The sequence below is a fragment of the Arvicola amphibius genome, chromosome 9 (genome assembly GCF_903992535.2).
Source record: "Arvicola amphibius chromosome 9, mArvAmp1.2, whole genome shotgun sequence".
NCBI classification, from domain to species: domain Eukaryota; kingdom Metazoa; phylum Chordata; class Mammalia; order Rodentia; family Cricetidae; genus Arvicola; species Arvicola amphibius.
Genome location: NC_052055.2, coordinates 49890046 through 49909334, shown reverse-complemented (window position 1 = coordinate 49909334; position 19289 = coordinate 49890046). Strand labels below are relative to the sequence as shown.

General features: G+C 40.2%; 1 protein-coding gene across 1 annotated transcript in view; it reads right to left on the bottom strand.

The window, feature by feature from the left end:
* The window catches only part of Lrrk2 (leucine rich repeat kinase 2), a 121246-nt gene that overhangs the window by 78999 nt on the left and 22958 nt on the right, over positions 1-19289 (bottom strand). The window contains exons 8-13 of the mRNA XM_038343704.1: positions 15243-15349; positions 7707-7851; positions 7443-7582; positions 6617-6745; positions 6367-6537; positions 2320-2578 (exon numbers count right to left, since the gene is read on the bottom strand). Of these exons, the coding sequence (XP_038199632.1) occupies positions 2320-2578; positions 6367-6537; positions 6617-6745; positions 7443-7582; positions 7707-7851; positions 15243-15349 (951 nt within the window). The remainder of the gene's footprint in view (positions 1-2319; positions 2579-6366; positions 6538-6616; positions 6746-7442; positions 7583-7706; positions 7852-15242; positions 15350-19289) is intronic.

The following is a 19289-nucleotide window of genomic DNA, read 5'->3' as shown; positions in this document are numbered from 1 at the left end:
GCTTCAACATAGGGTTATAGGAAAAAATAAAAAACATGATACTTAACAAATGAATAAAATTTGCTCAGTGACTCACATGGTGGAATTTTAAACTCAACACTTGTGCTGGCTAATTTCATGTCAACTTGACATGAGTTAGAATCATCTGAGAGGAGGGAACCTCGATTGACAAAAATGCCTCAGTAAGATTGGGCTGTAGGCAAGCCTGTAGAGCATTTTCTTTATTAGTGATTCATATGGGAGGGGCCTAGCCTCTAGTGGGTGGTGCCATTCCTGGGTTGGTGGTCCTCGGTTCTATAAGAAAGCAAGCTGAGCAAGCCCTGGAGAGCAAACCAGTAAGCAGCATCCCTCCATGGCCTCTGCATCAACTCTTGCCTTTGGGTTCCTGCCCTGATAGGCTTTAGTGAAAACAAACCCTTTTCTTTCCAAGTTGCTTTTGATGACTTTCATCACAACACTATTAACCCTAAGACAATATTCTCTTCAATTTTTTTTCTTATACTTTATATTTATCTTCTACTAAGAAGAAATGTACTGGCAGTCACCATTAATCTACAAAAACTCTAGATTTCTTCAAATATTACTTTCATGGCTCACATAATAAATACATAAGTCAGTCAATTAGAACTTGAGATATATTGTAAAGTTATGAATCCAAAGTTTTCCCTTAGGTAAACTACCAGTGAAATCATGATTTTATCTTCCAGTCAAATGACATTAACATTTTAAAAATTATAGCAAAACTTGTCAATGTAAGATGTTCACACAGAACTTAAGAAATATTAAATCTCCATCCCACTCCATCAGAAATCAGAAAATAGATAGGCAAGGTGGTTCACATCTATAATCCCAGAACTAAGAAGGCTAAAGCAGGTTTGCCACAAGTTCAAGTCCAACCTGCTTTATTTAGAGAGTTCCCAGGCCTACATAGAGATATCCTAAAGAGAAGGATGTAGAGATGGGGGTGGGGAAGAAAAGAGAAGGCTGGAGAAGAGAAACAAGAAAAAGAAGGGAGGTCAGGGGAGGAATAGGAGAGTTGGGAGGGAGGAGAGGAGAGGAAAGGAGTGGGGGAAAGGAGAGGAGAGGTATCATTTGTACAACTATTTTCTGATACAGTGTTTTATTTTCACATACGTGCTGTGGGACAATGGTCTGTACCCTGTACTTGTATTTTAACAAAACACTGATTGGCCAGTAGCCAGGCATAAAGTATAGGCATGGCAACCAGGCAGGAAGTAGAGGCAGGGCAACAAGAACAGGAGAATGCCGGGAAGAGAAAAGATGCAGTCTGTAGCCATCACCCAGACACAGAGGAAGCAAGATGAGAAAGCCTCACTGAAAAAGGTGCCAAGCCACATGGCTAACATAGACAAAAATAATAGATTAATATAAGTTATAAGAGTTAGTAAGAAGCCTGAGCTAATAGTCAACCAGTTTATGATTAATGTAGACTTCTGTGTGTTTCTTTGGGGCTGAATGGCTAAAGGGTCAGGCAGGACAGAAATCTCAGCTAACACATATGTACAATTAACACAACTCAATAGAATTTTCAGCAATCAAAACACTGTTATACCACAGTTTTTAGTCCTTTCTTGACCAGGTTCATGCTACACTGCACAGGTAGGCCTCACAGTCCCACTGTCTGAGACCCCTCGAGTACATTTTCACCAAAATTTATGCTTGCTGCAAATGATTCCACTGGATGATTTTCCCATGATTCGTCTGAGTGTTTCTATTTTCCTCCAACCTTTTGTTATTATTAAAGTTTTAATCCACATCCTTATGCACAAAGAATCTATATTCTGTCTATATTCTGGATCTCTGATAATATATTGTAAGTAATATATATATATATATATATATATATATGTGTGTGTATGATAGATTTTAAAAATTCAAAAGCATATATATGAATTGAAAAATCAATAATAATACAGAATATCCTCAGAAAAAAACAGTTTTAACTACTGTTGACATGTGAAATATGTGCTATAACATGTGCTTTCAATATCATTTACTCCCAACTGGTCATCGTCAATTTATAAATATCCAGTGATCATATATTACATGTGGAACAGTAGCATAGATAATAAGATTCCAACCATGCACAAAACTAGCATTAATTTCACCATGCCTACAATCTACTTTAAAAAAAAGAGGTTGTAAAAAGAACACATACAATTATCTACCATGATGAGCGATTACATGTACTGTAGATCAGTTGGGGAGTGATTTCCCTCCATGAACTAAGTCCCGCATTCAGAGCAAAGCTACTAATTATAACATGAGAGTTACACAAAGCATTCTATTGATACTTACTTGTTTGTTTCCTTAAATTAGATGACTTATCTGGAAATAAAGGACCAAGCCAAGAAGGATCAATTTTCCTTATGCAAAATCCTCCAAGGCAAATACTGTTGTTGGCTAGGTCCAGGGCAAGCCTCCTTAGGAGCAAGCTGATGACCTGGCTGTCACCCTTTTGGATGCTTATTGCCAGTGCTTTTCGTACATCCTGTTCACGGCATCCACTGTTAAGCAACAGTTCCACCAATTTTGGACTGTTCTCTTTCTCACATACCTAGTTTTATAGAAAAGAAGAGAAAGTGCACACAAAATTTGCATTTCTTCTCTTTAGCCAGATAGAAAAAATGGAGCTTGCTATGGTCATTCTTTATACTTCAAATTTAGGTTGAAATGATATGAAAAAAAAAGGGCAAAACTTATTCTTGCGATAGACAGGAGAAATAAATGAAATTCTTGTCACAGATACAAGTCTAGCCTTAAATCAATAATCTGACAGCTGCCAGTCAGTGATTACAAGAGACTTCTTCACCCTTCCCATCCCATCGCAGTCTGCATAATGCTAGCCATTATGTCTGACCATGTGACTTCATGCCCATTATCAGTCTTGCATATTTTTCTCTTCCATCATTAAATTCTCAAAAAAAGTATAGCACTGTTAATTTCATCTTCTGCCTGAATAGTTTTTAGTTATGCAACCTCTTTGTCAATGAATAAACACATTTTGCATTCGCATAAAATGAATGACACTCAGTAAGTCTATTCAGTTCCAATTATCTGCTCTTCAGTAAATCTGTTCATAGGGGCAATTATGTGCTAGGTAAAGGAAACATCTGACAACTGGGCTAAATTCTACAAATGGAATACAGAATGCATGTATGTAAAGACAGACTTAAATTTTTTCATTTACTTATTTTTTTTTTTACTATTGTTGCTCTTGCTGTGTGTTGTTAGTATGGTGGAAGGGAGCGACACCATGACTTTATCAAGGCAGACCTTTTCCATCAAGTTATATATAGCCCTGCATCCTAAGGTCTGGCAGCCATCCTGATTCATGCTCAGATGGTGTCTTGTCCGTCTCCTTATCCCTGCCCCCATCCACAACTCCACACATCCTCTTTTCTTTGGGGCTTGAATTCCTCACTGAAGCAGGCCTCCAGCAGTCAGTTATTGGTGCCCTATCAACAAATGCTTGTTTACAGCTCCACAGGAAGAGCCATAAACAACGCTGTGAATTCAATATTTGGGAGAATACAAAGATGAACACTGTATACTTCTATTTTAGTACAGCCCCTAAAACATAAAGGAGGCATACATAAACTCTCAGGGACCCACAGAAGTCAATCTTGATGTTATCTCAGGTTTGGATGTACAGGAAAGGGATTTGAAGGAAGAAGATGATCAGACATGTGTTTCCATGATGCAGCAAGAAGGGCTGAGAAGAAAAGGAAAACCAGTGTGCTGCACAATTAGGGTGGCCAAGAGGAAGCGATGGATGCCTGTTAGAGCCAGCCCCTTCAAGCTACTGTGAAGAACTGACAGGTCACACACAGAGCCTGTAGCCATTCCTCCACATCTCTCATAAGCAGCCCAAACAGCCCATCCATATCCACCCTACCAATGATCAGGCACGAGACTGCAGTCAAGTAGCACAGATGACATTCTACGCTGCCGACTCCTCATGGTTCAGGACTTCCCTTCCCTCAGAGACCTCACTTCTTCTGAAGGGTTTTGTTGTCAAAACATTAACAAACCTTGCCTGAAAGACAATATACCTCAGTGCCTTTTTCTGAAGCCTATCTTCCCTTGTTCCTCCTCAAAACCTGATATTTGATGCCTCCGCTTGGATAAATAAGCGTCATTGAGAGGAATGGTTTTGATGAGACACTTTGCCAGCCCTTGGTGAATAAACCCACTAAACTCACTGGCTTGCCAAGATGGACTTTGATGGAATTGTGCTTTTATCTGTCTCTGATCTGGGGTAAGTAGATATTTATCGCATCTTCCCACGAAAAGTTAACATAATAGCAAAGAAACTAAAAACAGAGAAATTCATTCAAGCAATAATAGCCTTTGTAATTATTCAGTCACACAACATGGCTGACACTTCTGGGTTCCAGGGCCATGCTTGTGTGGACAAGCCCTCAGGCAGAAGCGTCTAATGGCTCTGGGAATCTTAAAAGACCCTGCATGACCCCCATGCAGCATGGTGGCATCATCTATGTATGACACAACTGTGTGAGTCCTTGTGTGCATACATGAGCTCCGTCATCGGCCTATGATGTAACCATGCCCTCCCCATGTGTGCATGTGCTAGGCAGCCCTTAAAAGCTGGAGGTGCCATCTTCAGTTCTCTCTCTCTGCACATTAACCCTCACCAGGCCTGTACACCCCCTACCCCCAATAAACTCCTAAGCAGGTTTGTTGTGTGTTCCATGTTTCCTTCTCACTTGCGCCAGGTAACTTCAGCCTTATGTGTTGTGCAGAGGACAACCTTGGAGGACAAGGTCAGTGGAAAGGTAAGGGGCATATTCGGAGTCAATTACACTCCAATAGCTAGATGAGGCATTAGACTGAAAACACCCACCTACAGCATTGGGTAAACTTTGACATGTCCCCAGAGGACACATTAACCTGCCCAGGAGAGGGGTGAAAAGGGTCTCAACATCAGCTATCAGTAGAACAATAATTCAATCGGAACCGCATGGGAAGTTATCTTGCCTGATAAGAACGGTTATCCAAAGGACAGAAGTTAAGATTGCTACTGAGTGTGGCAAAAAGGGAACACTTACAAACTATTTGTGAGAATACATTAGTATAGACCTTGTGGAAAACAGTATGGAAGTACCAAAATATAAAACCTAAATGTAGGATCAAGATGTGTTGGCTTGACCCTGCCCTGGTCATTATTATATATATATTCTAGACCAGTCAGGCCCATATAGTAAGATACTTTCACAAAACAACAACAAAAAAAAACATCCTAAAATTTTTTTCTTTTCTTTTGCTTTTTGGAGACAGGGTTTCTCTGTGTAACAGCTGTAGCTGTACTGGAATTAGCTCTGTGCAACAGGCTGGCCTTGAACTCACAGATCCGCCTGCCTCTGTCCCTCAAGTCCTGGGATTAAAGACATGCATCACCAATACCCAGCAACCCTAAAACCTAAAATTAGCACTACCATATGATTCAGCAAACTCATTACTGAATCTATGTCCAATGGAAGTGAAATGTTGAAAAAGAGATTTGTACTTCCATGTTCAGCAAATATCCAAATATGAATCAAAATATGAAATCAATCTAGGGACCTACTAGGAAGTGAATGGATAAAAAGGATGGAGTATATACAAAATGGAATGTTATTCAGCCTCATTTACCAAAATCTTATCACTGAATCACAATGGGAATGAAACTAAGGACCAGCAAATGAGCAGAAGGCAGACCAAATAATACATCACGTCACTCACACCCAGAACACAAAGTTGACCTAATAGAGCTGAGAACAGAACAGTGCTTACCAGAGGCTTGTATGGCAGGGAAAGTGATGAGTCACAGACACATAACCATGGGATTAGGATTTTAAATGTCCAGAACAGATAAATGCATAGAGACAGAAAGGAGGCAAGTGATTTCCTAGAGCCAAAGAGAGAAATAGGCAAATGTCCAGGGGGAAGAAATGGGAACTAGGGCTACTGCTTAGGAATTTAACTGTGGGGTGGTGAAAAACTTTAGCATTGACTCTGGTAATACCAATACAACTCTACACAAACACAGGTACATCCAATTGTAACGTCCTCTTAGGGAGGAGCTCTCAGTTGACGTCAACCTAATCAGTGATCCTCCTGTGTCTGCCTTTCACGATGGAATTATATACTTTAAGCATATGAGTTATATTATGTGTGAATTATGTTTCAGTAAATCTGTTTGTTGTTATTTTGTTTGTTTTTTGTTTGTTTGTTTGTTTGTTTTCTTTTGTGAGGCAACAATGTGGAAGAATAGGAGGAAATGTTGTGAAAGGCCAGGGCCTAATAACACAGATAAACAAATGTGAGGCCTGGAATATTTACCTGATAAATTAGAGACGTTGCCCCCTTTGATTGGTTGGCATCAGCTCCCAACAGAAGCAAACACTCCACCATGATGCTGCTGTTCTGATCGCAGGCTCTCTCTAGCATTGTGTTTTTCAGCTCATCATCCACAGCCAGCTTTGCAAAGCATTTGCAACACAGATTGAGAAACTAGAAAGAATGGAAATGAGGATTAGAGGCAGCTGGGGGGGGGGGTAACATTTAGCCCATAGGCATCATTACACCGTACCTGCTCATCCTTTTGCTCCATCACGCTGGAGGACATCTGATGGAATATTACCAAATCAAACGAGTAGTGCACGAGAAGCTTGGAGAACGACGCTGACAATTCAAGGATTGCCAAGATTGTCTGCAATCCCTGGAAGAGGAGCAAAACTAGTAATAGTAAATAATATAAGCAATTATCGGTAAAAAAAAAAAAAACACTCAATGATAAACAACAGTTTATATCTGATATTTAATCCCTCCCTTGTTCATCCAACTAAGCAGAAAAACTTGGGTTTGTATCTAGAGACTATACACCTTGACACAATTGTAAAAGCCTCATTCTCTCAGTACTAAGAAACAGCCCCTGTTTTTTATCTCCCGTTGAATCAACCTTATACCATCATAAATCTTCATAAAAACAATTATATGTTTGCTTTAAAGATAGCTTGGTGAAAATTATTTCAGATCTCTACTTTAGGAAAAAGCAATCAAGAAACAAAATCACTAGAGGCAAAAGCAGCTCATGATAACTCACAGAGGATGGCCATTTTATGATAATAATAACTTGTATTTGTTCAAAAATCTAAGTAAAAACAATAAACTCGCTACTGGAATTTCTTTAGCATTTTATGGGAAGAAGAGAAGGCAAGCAAATGCACTGATTCTCCAGATCTAATAATGAACGCTGGATCTTTATAGGCAATGCAATTATCTGCACCATCTATAATTAAAATACTGCAAAATGATAAATAGTTTTAATTAACTAGAGTGTCCAACTGGTGTACAGTGAGAGTTGCAAGGGTACTGGTGGGGACCTGTAAGCTCCTGGCTTCCTAGAGGGTACTCACTGTAGTTTGCACTTCAGAAACATCTTGAAAGCGCTGTAAACTGGACACCAGAATTTTTGCCAGGAGATGCCCTGTCCGTATGCAGAAATTCTTCTTTGTAATCAAGCATCCTGTAAGGTGTAAGCCCAGGCACTGAATTTCTAGAATGAAAGAGAAAAATCACAATGGTAATTCTCTCAACCTTAACACTGGAGGAAGGGATTAAAGATGACAGACAGCGAATACCCAGTCCTAAAAATGGCCCCAACTTCCACCTGTACCAACCTTGGTCATCTGGATACATCTGCAGGGTGTGAAGCACGGAGTCAACTGTGCCTTGCAGGGACAACATCTCTAAGGCGTCAGGAAGATGCGTCAGAGAAGATATTACTTTCAGTCCACATTTCTGAATCCCAGGATTCCCAATGAACTAAAGTCAAAAGGAGTTTAAGAACAGTTAGTTGCTGTCAGAAACAAGGTTTTAATGCATGTCCCAATTAAAGCCAGCTACAGACTGGTCAAACATAATTCAAAGTCTGGGAATGCAGCTTAGATAGTAAGTGGCCGCCTACCATGAAAAGTCCTAGATTTGATCCCCAGTACAGCATCGAAAACCTCGACATGGTGGCACAAACCTGTGAAACCAGCACTTGGGAGATGGAGGCAGGACGACCAGAAATTCAAGGTCATTCTCAGGTACATAGTGTGAAGCCAGTCTGAGACACAAGACCCAGTCTCAAGAACAAAACATAAATGATGTGTTCAAATACAAATTACTATCATTATTTCTGCCTTCTATATCACGAATTACTTGTATGCATCAAGAATAAGCCTTTTAACCTTCAAGTAGTTGTTGTGTGTCAAGCATTTACTAACTACGTACATTCCACAATAATGAAGTCCCTTCTAGTAGCATTGTCAAACACACATTGGAGAAATGATGGCTTCTTCAGTTCACACTGATGGAGAACTCATCACAGAGAAGCATAAGATATTAAGTTGGTACCTGTGTCTCCTCCTCTGCACAGTGGACCACTTCTCTCAGAGGCTTAGCTCACCAAGGTTAGAACAATTCCACCCTACACACTGCACATCACAGCAAGGAAACCAAACCAGGGATATTTGGTTGAAAAGCCATAAGCTTAACCAGTCTCAGGACTGTCTCTCTCCACAGGAAGCTCTAAGAGAGCTTGACTCCAAGAAGCTCGTGGATTTTATTTCATTTCTTCCCTTCAAAGTGTGTCAAGCAATAGTTTTGTCAAACTTCAAAGATGTGTAATTAAACTTAAGTCACACGAATCCTGTATCAGTCTTAGGCCTGGAATATTAATGGATCTGTCTTAGAGACCTAGATTTTAAGCACCACATCTTTTCTTTAATCAGGCTTTCCTTCAGTAATTTGAGCTTTATGGGCATCCTGCTGGAATCTAGTTCTCTTTCAAGGACAAGCTACTCTCTAAGAAGAGGCAGCATACGTGTTGATAGCCACATTCCTACACCCCTTTTTCAATGCCACTGTTGTATATTTAGCCCTGGCCATCTCTGGCTCCCCCCTATGTGGACACTATTCTTCCACCTCTCCAATAACGTGACTATTCAGCTTACAGGGTTTCCTTCAAAGAGTACCACAGTGGCTTTCCCAGGACTTAATTTCACACAGATACATCATGCAACCACTTATTTCACAGAATCTTCATCCCCAAATCTATTTTTTCCCCACCACTGCTACAGGACAATGCTGAGATAGCTTTAAGCCAGATCACAAGCTCTAATGCACCCTACATGGCCAAAGCCTCCTGTCTCCTGCCTTAGTTTGTCTGTAGCCAGTCTACAGATTTTCACCCTTCCCTCTAATCTCTCGAGTGTCTATAGTTATCATTTTGTTCCCCACAGGGACTGGGAACCTAATCAGCTCCTCTTTGTGCCTTGTTCTCCAACTCTAGCTGCTCAGCCTGTCATAATTTCCTGTATCATTTAAGCAAGACACTCTTACCCTCCCCTTCTTGAGGATTTTGTTTTGCGATGCTGCTGGCATTTCGTTCTCTACCTCTGCGTATTAATACTGCATTATCTTTGCAGTGAATCAGAGATGTGTTACATTCTGTAATCTGAAGACCATAAAGAATGGAATGATATCAAAGATATCAGCTCCAAAGTGGTTAGGAATTAATTACTGCAGAAGTACAATTGTAGTCTTATTATGTGAAGGTGGAAGTGTTTGGTGTTGTCTCAGTACCCTACTCTCTAACACAGCCTTCATGATACTGTGTTACTAGGGTCAGGAATAACTCTGTCCATGCATTCAACACGGACTGACATTGCAAGCCAGGCCAAAATTCTCATCAGAAAGGAAGCATGCGCTAAGGCGAGAGACAGTTTCCCTTTTCCTTCACTTCTAAATTTATTAATAGGAAAGTCTACACCCACTACCTCCACACTCTTGCTACCCTTTAATTTTATATAATCAGACCTCTCTCTTGACTACTCTGAATTAAAAGCATTGAGAGAAAAAAGTCCCCTAACAACTTAATTGCTGCCTTCGCACTCCCTGAGTTCCAAGGACATGCTACTCTGTACCATGCTCCAACTTTAAAGCCATGCATTTTCCATCTTCTTCCTGAAACGCCAAACTGCACAAAATTCCCTTCCAAAAACTCCGTTCACAAGAGAGATCAGCATATTGACACAGCTGCCTTACACAACAGCAGCTACTGCACTGGCTGGACAAAAGCTGCAGGTACTTGCCTCTAAGGATTTCTCACACAACTGAGGCATCCTGGGAGCCCGAGAGCTCTTTCCCAGGGAAAAGCATACCAACGGATCACCCAGAACCAAATGATCTGCTCTAAAAAATACATAAAAGACACATCACACAGACTGAGCAGGCTATATTTAGGAGTATATATAAATACATGCATGTAACAGCAATTAATGAAAAAAGAGGCCATGAATTAGGAATAGAAGAAGGAAAGGTATGTGGGATGAGTTGGAAAGAGGAAAAGGAAGGGAAATTATGTGATCATAATATAATCTCAAAAATAAAAGAAATACTTTAAAATTGTACACATTATATAAGAAATTTAAATAAAGAGAAAAATAATTTTGTGTATACTAACATTTAAATTATCACAAATCTTATTGTATAGATACACTATAGCTCTACGCATCAGGGAAACAAAATGAGGATGTACAATTTTGAGCAGTTAACACAAAAACATGTTTAAACTCAGACCGCAAGACCATATTTCTCCTTCCTTGACACAGGCACCTTACGATCATGTGTCCAAAGCCCAAAGTTTCGTGTCGTCTCAAAAGACAAAAGGAGGATTGCCCTATTGAACTTGCTATTTGGTTAATTGTGCCATCTTGCTTGACAGGCAAAGCCAGCTTCCTGAACATGCCCTAATTATTAGCAAGGACCTCGCCTTGTTTTTACATTCTGCTGACTTTGTCTTGAAATAATTAAAATTTTCAAGCCAGGGAAGCTGTAATTTTCTTTGATATTGAACTCCATGAACCATGTATTCAGTTCTGTTTCTAAACGCATCATCAACCAGGCACAAAGTGACTCTCCTTATATTTTATATCTTTTTAAAGTTATTACATTATTGATTTTGTGTGCACATGTGAGCACATTTGTGAGAATGTATGTACTGGAACACAACCCCCACATGGAGGTCAGAGCACCAGGTATGGGAATGAGTTCTTTCCTTCATTCATCTCTGTCCCAGGGACTGAAAGAAGGCCATCTTGCCCTTGGTGACAGGTACTATCTTAGACATCTCGTCAGCCCTCATGTTTAATATCTTCACCTCTACCTAATTTTTAGTCAATTATTGATGGACTGCCTTAGCCTCTAACCTTTGCAGGGCCAGCTTAGCAACCGACTAATATCTTACAACAGGAAATCTGTGATTGTCCACACAACAGAATCGCCACTCTGTGATCACAAGTGACAGTATCTAAAGCATCTAAACACAGAATACACTACTTACAAGTGACAGTGTCTAAAGCATCTAAACACAGAATACACTACTTACAAGTGACAGTGTCTAAAGCATCTAAACACAGAATACACTACTTACAAGTGACAGTGTCTAAAGCATCTAAACACAGAATACACTACTTACAAGCCCACAGCGGGTTTTCATTCAGTCACCTACTGCTTCATCTTGAAAACAGTATTCACTGTGTTACTGTTAAAATATGGATCAAGATTAACTTACAAGTGACTGAACAAGTGGTTTCCGAGTGAAAACTTTGGAGACATCACTGGAAGGATGTCAACAGGCATTAATTAGAAACACCCCCCACCCTACACTCCACAACCTTCAAGTCTTTCCAGAGGATTTGCCCATCGCTGACTGGTATGGCTTCTCCAATGAGTCAGCCAACTCAAGCTGAAGCTGTCTACACTGCACTCTTCTCAAGGCCAGCTAAGAAGACTCCACAAGGAAAGGAAAGCAATTGCTTGGTCATTTGTGGTTTTGTTTTCGTTTCTAATGCTCCATATTCTCTTATATTTCTCATCTCCACTCTTGATAGGAAAAGATACGTGTACGGATGTATGGCCCCATCTCACCAGTGAGAGGGCATGCTGCTAAATAGACTGTTCCTCACGTTATTCTCTTAAACAGCAGAAGGTGAGGACAGAAGAGATCCAAAATCACATGGTTTCTAGAAAGAGATAAACTGACAAAACCAAACCTATGTTCATAAAGATGTAATTCAAGAAAAACTTCCCGGGAAAAAATGACTGGGTATTTGGCTAGCTGATGTCAAAACTAGCATCAAGATATGCTTCAGCAACGTGACTGGGCTTCAAGGGAAAGAATATTTCTGGCATCCAGGAGAAACTATAAACATAAAAGTAAGGAAAAAATGTAAGCCTGTTTCAGAATTCTCTACTAAGACGCCCAACACTAGAACAATGCCTGAAGACATTCAGTCAAAGAAAGGAAACACTCAGTGTTTCAAGTCAATTAAATTAATCTTTTCAAGAGTTCAAACACAGGGCTGGAGAGATGGCTCTCAGTGGTTAAGGGCAATCACTGCTTTTATAGAGGACCAGACTCCAGTTCCCAACCCCATTAGGCATTAGGTGGCTCACTCCAACTCTAGGGGATCTGACACCCTCCTCTGGGCTCCTATTCGTCTGTACACAGATATAGATACACATGAATGTACATAAGTAAAAAATAAATTAAGAGTTCTCATATAAAGGTACACAAAATCCAAAACAGCAAATATTAGGGAGCATAACTTTAAGAGAAGCTCTGTGAAAATATGAATACAAAAGCTAAAAGAAGAGACTTGCTGAAAACTGAAGGAATAAAATGAAATAGAATTTAGAAAGCGTGAGTCTAAAGCTGATAGGAAATACTATATATTCTGTTAATGTAAAATTATTTCACGAAAGCCAACAGGAAAACAGGTAGAGACATGCATGAGACTACACCTATCCCCCAGCCTTTGTAGCCAGAAGTCAAAATGTCCTCTCAAATGTGAAGGTGACAATGTTAACCATTAGCAGTTAATACTGTGTCAGGTGCCCATCTAACAGCCCAAGTGACGAGCTGTTCACTACATCTATTTGCTGTCTAATACACTGTAGGGGTTAACTGGAACATAGTGAGTGGAGTGGAGTTGGATTCAGACCAGAAGGAAAGTCTTGCATGGCAAAGAAGCAAGAACAAAGTGTATAATCTACAAAAAAAATTGAGTGATGGAAGGGAGAAGACACAGGGAACAAGTAAAATATCAATTCCATCAAAACATATGCATAGAATGTAAACATAAATGAAAGAAGACTTGACACCTGGAGAATCATCATCACACTTGTGGAGAATCTATGACAATGGCTTATCAGTACATTAGAAATGGCGCCGTGCTGCCTTTTAACCTCTACACAGAACTACCTAATTTCGAAGCAGTATAGTTCATTTGCTTGTCATCTGTCAATGGCAGTTAGATTATCAGGACAGAATAAATTAAATTGCAGCAAAACTCCTCAAATTTCAAAGGCTGGAGAAGCAATAGGTTTCATTCTTGCCGACAACGCACACATGTTTCTGACAAGAAGGGTCTCTGCTCATCACCAGCACACAAATACTGATACAAACAGAACCATCACTGGCAGACACTGCAGATCAAAAAGCCTAACAGAATGTTCTGGAAGATGCCTTATTCCCTATTGACTGTTTCTCCCAGAACTCACAAAAATAACCTTTTATTCATCTCTTGTTCAAGTTAATCAATACTCCAAACCACTATCTGACAAAATATTAATCTAAGATCTCCCTATGTTGAAGTTACAAGCACCTGCCATTCCACACGATGAACACTAGGAAAAAAATTAGTTCACTAGCATGATTTCCATTACAAAGCATGCAACAATGAATATTCTTATGTAAAATATTCATGGACATGTCCAAGTTCATCTATATTTTAAATTCTGAAAGTGGAATCATTGACTGGAAAATACATCCATTTTAATTTTGACTGATATTTCAATTTTTTTTGTTTTTATTGTCTCATTGTAGCCAAGGCTAGCCTACAACTCACTTGTAACCAAAGCTGGCCTTGAACTTGTGGCAATCCTCCTGCTTCAGCCTCCCAAGTGCTGATATTACAGGCATGAGACACCACAGCTGGTAGTCAAATATCCTAAAAATATTGTTTCTTTTTGAACCTACATCATGATTATAGTCTACAGATGTGGCTATAGTTGAGAACTTTTACATATGTACACATATTGATTTAATTTTTTTTTACCTTTACATTCTATCCACGTATTATGTGTTTTGACCCAAAGAGTAAATATTAAGCTTCTATGTTTTCCCCAAATGGCTGGCTTTACACTCCAGTAACATAAATCTCTGTGTGAATTTTCTTTCCTTCGATGTTGAGCGATATCATGCACCAACTGCACATTTTTGCATGTGGCTAATTCCTGAGCCAGAATCTTATGGAACTGACCACACTTGCTCCAGTGCCAATGTCACATGTTGTCATTAACATCTTACAAAACATTTGGTTTCCCCATTGAAATTAGGCCACATGACTTATCTCTCCTTCTCAGTTCTCTTGCAAGTCTTATTGCAAATTGACTGTTTCATGGACATCTTCTACTTGTGTACCTTGTTTAAGAAACTAGTACTGTACTTTTCATAAAGGCTTCCTATATGCAGCTCAGCATTGCCTTTGTCTTCCGTGAAGTTCTATCTTCTTGTGTGTTCAATTCTTTGTCTGACTCTTCTACCTCTTAGATTCACTTTTCTGCAAACATTTAATGTCATTTATATAAAATTCCCTTTTGAGAGTGTGCTCTTTTCCACCTTTTATTTAATACTTACCTTAATTCTTAAGTTTTCAATATTTTGCTCTGAGTTTTTGGGAACCAGAAAGTCTTGACCTGGAACCGTCTCATCCGTAGAATGGCTTTTACTTCACTGAGTTCTCTGTTCAAAGAACCAGGTGTGTCTCTGCAGACACACAGATGTAGATCTACCAGCATGCTGAGAGCCTACCTTGTTCCCCAGAAATGACAGTAGACAAACAGGAATGCATGGAATAGATGACTGAGCACTGTCACCAGCTGTCACCAGCTCGCTAGATCCAGCATGAACAGACGGCTAATTATCCAAAGAGAGATTACCTTCAGCTTGAATTATAATGTTCTGTTTTATATAACAAAGCCTCGGCTCACCTTAGTAGGTACTTTTCTTAGCCAGCTGTGGCAGTGCATACCTTTCATCCCCAGTCCCCAAATTTCATAGTCTAATTAATGGTATAAAGGCAAAAAGTCCATGTTCAACATACCCTGTTCAGAGCTGCTAGAACTAGTGTGTGGATGTCAGTCCTGAGATGCTGTTTCTGGAGCATGTTGACTTTGCATTGAGAATCATCCCTGGATTCTTCTGGTATTCCTAAATTCAGAACAGAGAAATAACAAAAGCAGACAAATTCTTCTCTAATCCATTTAGGTTGAACAAACTGCCACTTGATAAAACCTAGGATAATTTGGGTTGGGCTAGGCTCCCACCCTGTGGAACTGTTCATCTTCGCTTAAAATGCATTTGTATCTTTGCTGCATTTTCAGTGAACAGGGCTGCACATGTTCCCGAAGCTTCTCCTTGCTCCACCAGCAGATGTGCCAACCAGAGGCAGTAAGGCTGAGTAGTAAAACCCCTGGCTACGTGTAATGAATTTCTGTAGACATCTTCCTTTTATCATGACCAAATGAGCATTCCTGATCTTTTATCTCTCCTCTCTGCTTCCCAGAACAGAAGTGATTTCCCTTCCATGGATCAGCCTGCGAGTTGTGTGCACTGTGAACTGTTAGTGCCAGGCCCATTGACATCTCCCTATGTCTAAGGGTCCAAGCACAGTGCTTCAGAGTAGCAGTGATTTGAGAGTCTGACACTAACATATGATAGTTAGGCAGCATCAGTTGAAATCTTCCAAAATCTTTCTGTCTGTATACCTTAGTTTTATCATCTAGGTATTGCAAAGAATGGTAGACATAGAGTAGAGACAGATAGTAATGCCGTGCCTGTTAGTATGCACACATAATGGTGTGTTTACTAGTATATATATCTTAAAGTCATCATTTTAAAAAGCATCAATAATCATCTAACTAACTATTGACTGATTCAGGGTCAATTCCTAGTCATTCTAAGAGAAAGTACAGGGCAGGAAAGATGACAACACAGAGATTAAGAGCATTTGCCACTCTTCCAGAGGACCATGCTGTGGAAATAATCCTTCTGTACACTGTGAATACGCATTACTCTCATTGGTCATTGGTCAATAAAGAAGCTGATTACCCTATAGCAAAGCAGGATAAAGTTAGGAGGACAGTTAAACTGCGGATGCTGGGATGAAAACAGGCAGAGTGAGGGTGACACCAACCAGCAATCAAGGAGGCAAGACATGTAGAAAATGAGCTAACAACCCATGAGCATGTGGCAGAGCATAAATAAAAGAATGGGTTAATTTAAGCTTAAGAGTTATCTAGTAACAAGCCTGAGCTATCAGCCAAGCATTTGTAATTAATAGTAAGCTTCTAAGTGGTTATTTGGGAACTAGCAGTCAGGAGAAAAAATGTTTTACTACAGAACCCAGACTCAGTTTACCAGTCTCATGTTAGACAGCTAACCACTGTCTGTCAACCACTGGTGTCCACAGGCATTGTGTGTATATGGTACACTTTTTTAAAAATTGGGGACATGCGCATACACAGAAAATGTTTAACAAAAAAGTGTATATTCAAAGTATGTTTTTTGATCTAAAAGATTATTGCTGCTTAAATGAGCAGGCATGATTCTAAGTTGCTTTTGTTGCTCTCTAAGAATCCATCCACCTTCAAAGGAATAAACAGTGAACACTGAAGATTAAAAATGAATTGGTTAAGTTGGACATGGTGGCACATGCCATTAATTCCAGCACTCAGGAGGCAAAGGCAGGCAATCTCTGTGATTTCAAGGCTAGCCTGGTCTACCAAGCTTGTCCTAGAATAGCCTGATCAACATAGTGAGACCCTGACTCACAAAACTAAGTGGGGGAGGGGCAGATTGCTAGTGTTTCATTTTTCTAAATCTACAAACTTAAAAAATTAATAATAAAATGTTAAGTAAAATTATGTCTTAACTATAAGGGATAAATGAGAAATAATTTAATTAAAATAGGTAGACTGCTTATTTTATTCAAAATATTACAATAATTCAAAATATCAGATGAAAAAATAAAATTACTAAGCAGACACCAGAATAGGAAACACTTATCTCACAGTAAAAATCATCTGAACTCTGAAACAGAAAACACCTACACTACAAAAAATAGGTGATTTAGCAAACTTTTATTATATGGGGAATAAATATCAAGTTCAAAAATGGTTAGAACATTATGTTAAGAGCAACAAGAAAGTATTAGTGATCCTCTGTTTAACTCTCAAATTCATTCTGTCTGCACCCATCCCACTAAGTCCCACTTGACCGTCATAAACCTTCTAACTATCTTTCCTACATCTAGTCCCCTACCCAATCACCACATATATCTACCACTGATATGAATTGCAAATATGCTCACAACACTACCGGGTCATGGTCCTGAGTATTAATACATATTAATAAGCATACTTTATATAGTCCCGAAAGTCATTTGCATTACCGCTTGGTATCAGAGTTGCGTGGTACAAGATCTTCATTCCCTAATGGTGTGTGTGTATTTATATATACATATTCATATATATGGATATATGCACACACATCTGTATAAGTTTAGAGTTGTGAAAACAAAAGTGCAAATATAGATTATTCAATAATATAAAAAGTTTGGTGCACACCTTTAATCCCAGCACTCGGGAGGCAGAGGCAGGCGGATCTCTGTGAGTTCGAGGCCAGCCTGGTCTACAAGAGCTAGTTCCAGGACAGGCTCTAAAAAAGCTGCAGAGCATTATTTGTAATAGCCAGATCCTGGAGACAGCCTAGATGCCCTTCAGTGGAAGAATGGATGAAGAAACTGTGGAATATATACATGCTAGAATACTACTCAGCGGTAAAAAACAATGACATCTTGAATTTTGCAGGCAAATGGATGGAAATAGAAAACACTATTCTGAGTGAGGTAACCCAGACCCATAAAGATGAATATGGGATGTACTCACTCATATTCGGTTTCTAGCCATAATTAAAGGACATCGAGCCTATAAATTTGGGATCCTTGAGAAGATAATAAGAAGGTGAACTCCCAAAAAAAGATATAGTAATCCTCCTGGATATTGGAAGTAGACACGATCGCCAGGCAAAATTGGGAACTTGAGGGTTGGGCAAGACTGGGCCAAGGGAAGATGGGGAGAGAAAAGTGTGAAGGGGAGAGCGGGGGGAGCTCGGAGGAATGGGGTGCTTGGGATATAGGAAGGGTGGATATGAGAGCAGGGAAGCATATATCTTAATTTAAGGAGCTACCTGAGGGTTGTCAAGAGACTTGACCCTAGAGGGGTTCCCAGGTTTCCAGGGAGACGCCCCCAGTTAGTTCCTTGGGCAGCTGAGGAGAGGGAGCCTGAAAAGGCCAGTTCCTATAGCCATACTGATGAATTTCTTGCATATCACCATAGAACCTCCACCTGATGATAGATGAAGGAAATGACAGAGCCCCACATTGGAGCACCGGACTGAGCTCCCAAGGTCCTGATGAGGAGCAGAAGGAGAGAGAACATGAGAAAGAAAGTCAGGACCGTGAGGGAACCTCCAGCTGGCGACAGATGGGGAAGGTGACTGAGCCCCACATTGGAGCACTGGACTGAGCTCCCAAGGTCCTGATGAGGAGCAGAAGAAGCGAGAACATGAGGGAGAAAGTCAGGAATGAGAGGGGTGCGTTCACTCATGGAAACGGTGGGACAGAACTAATGGGAGATCACCAACTCCAGTTGGAATGGGACTGATGGATCATGCGACCAAACCCGTCTCTCTGAGTGTGGCCAACAGCGGGGGCTGACTGAGAAGCAAAGGACAATGGCTCTGGGCTCTGATTGTTCTTCATGGACGGGCTCTGTGGGAGCCTTCTCAGCTTGGTAGATCACCTTCCTGGACCAGGGGGGAGTTGGGAGGACCCTGGTCTTAGCATAGAGTGGGGAACCCTGATGGCTCCTTGGCCTTGAGAGGGAGGGAGGGGAGGTATGGGTGGAGGGGAGGGGAGAGAAGGGGGAGAAGGAGGGGAGGGAAGGGAAGGGGGAGGAGGAGGGGAGGGAGGGGGGAGGAGGAGGGAAGGAGATGGAAATTTTTAAATATTAAAAAAAATAAACCATGAGAAAAAAAATAAAGAAAAAAAAATAAAAAAAGCTGCAGAGAAACCCTGTCTCGAAAAACC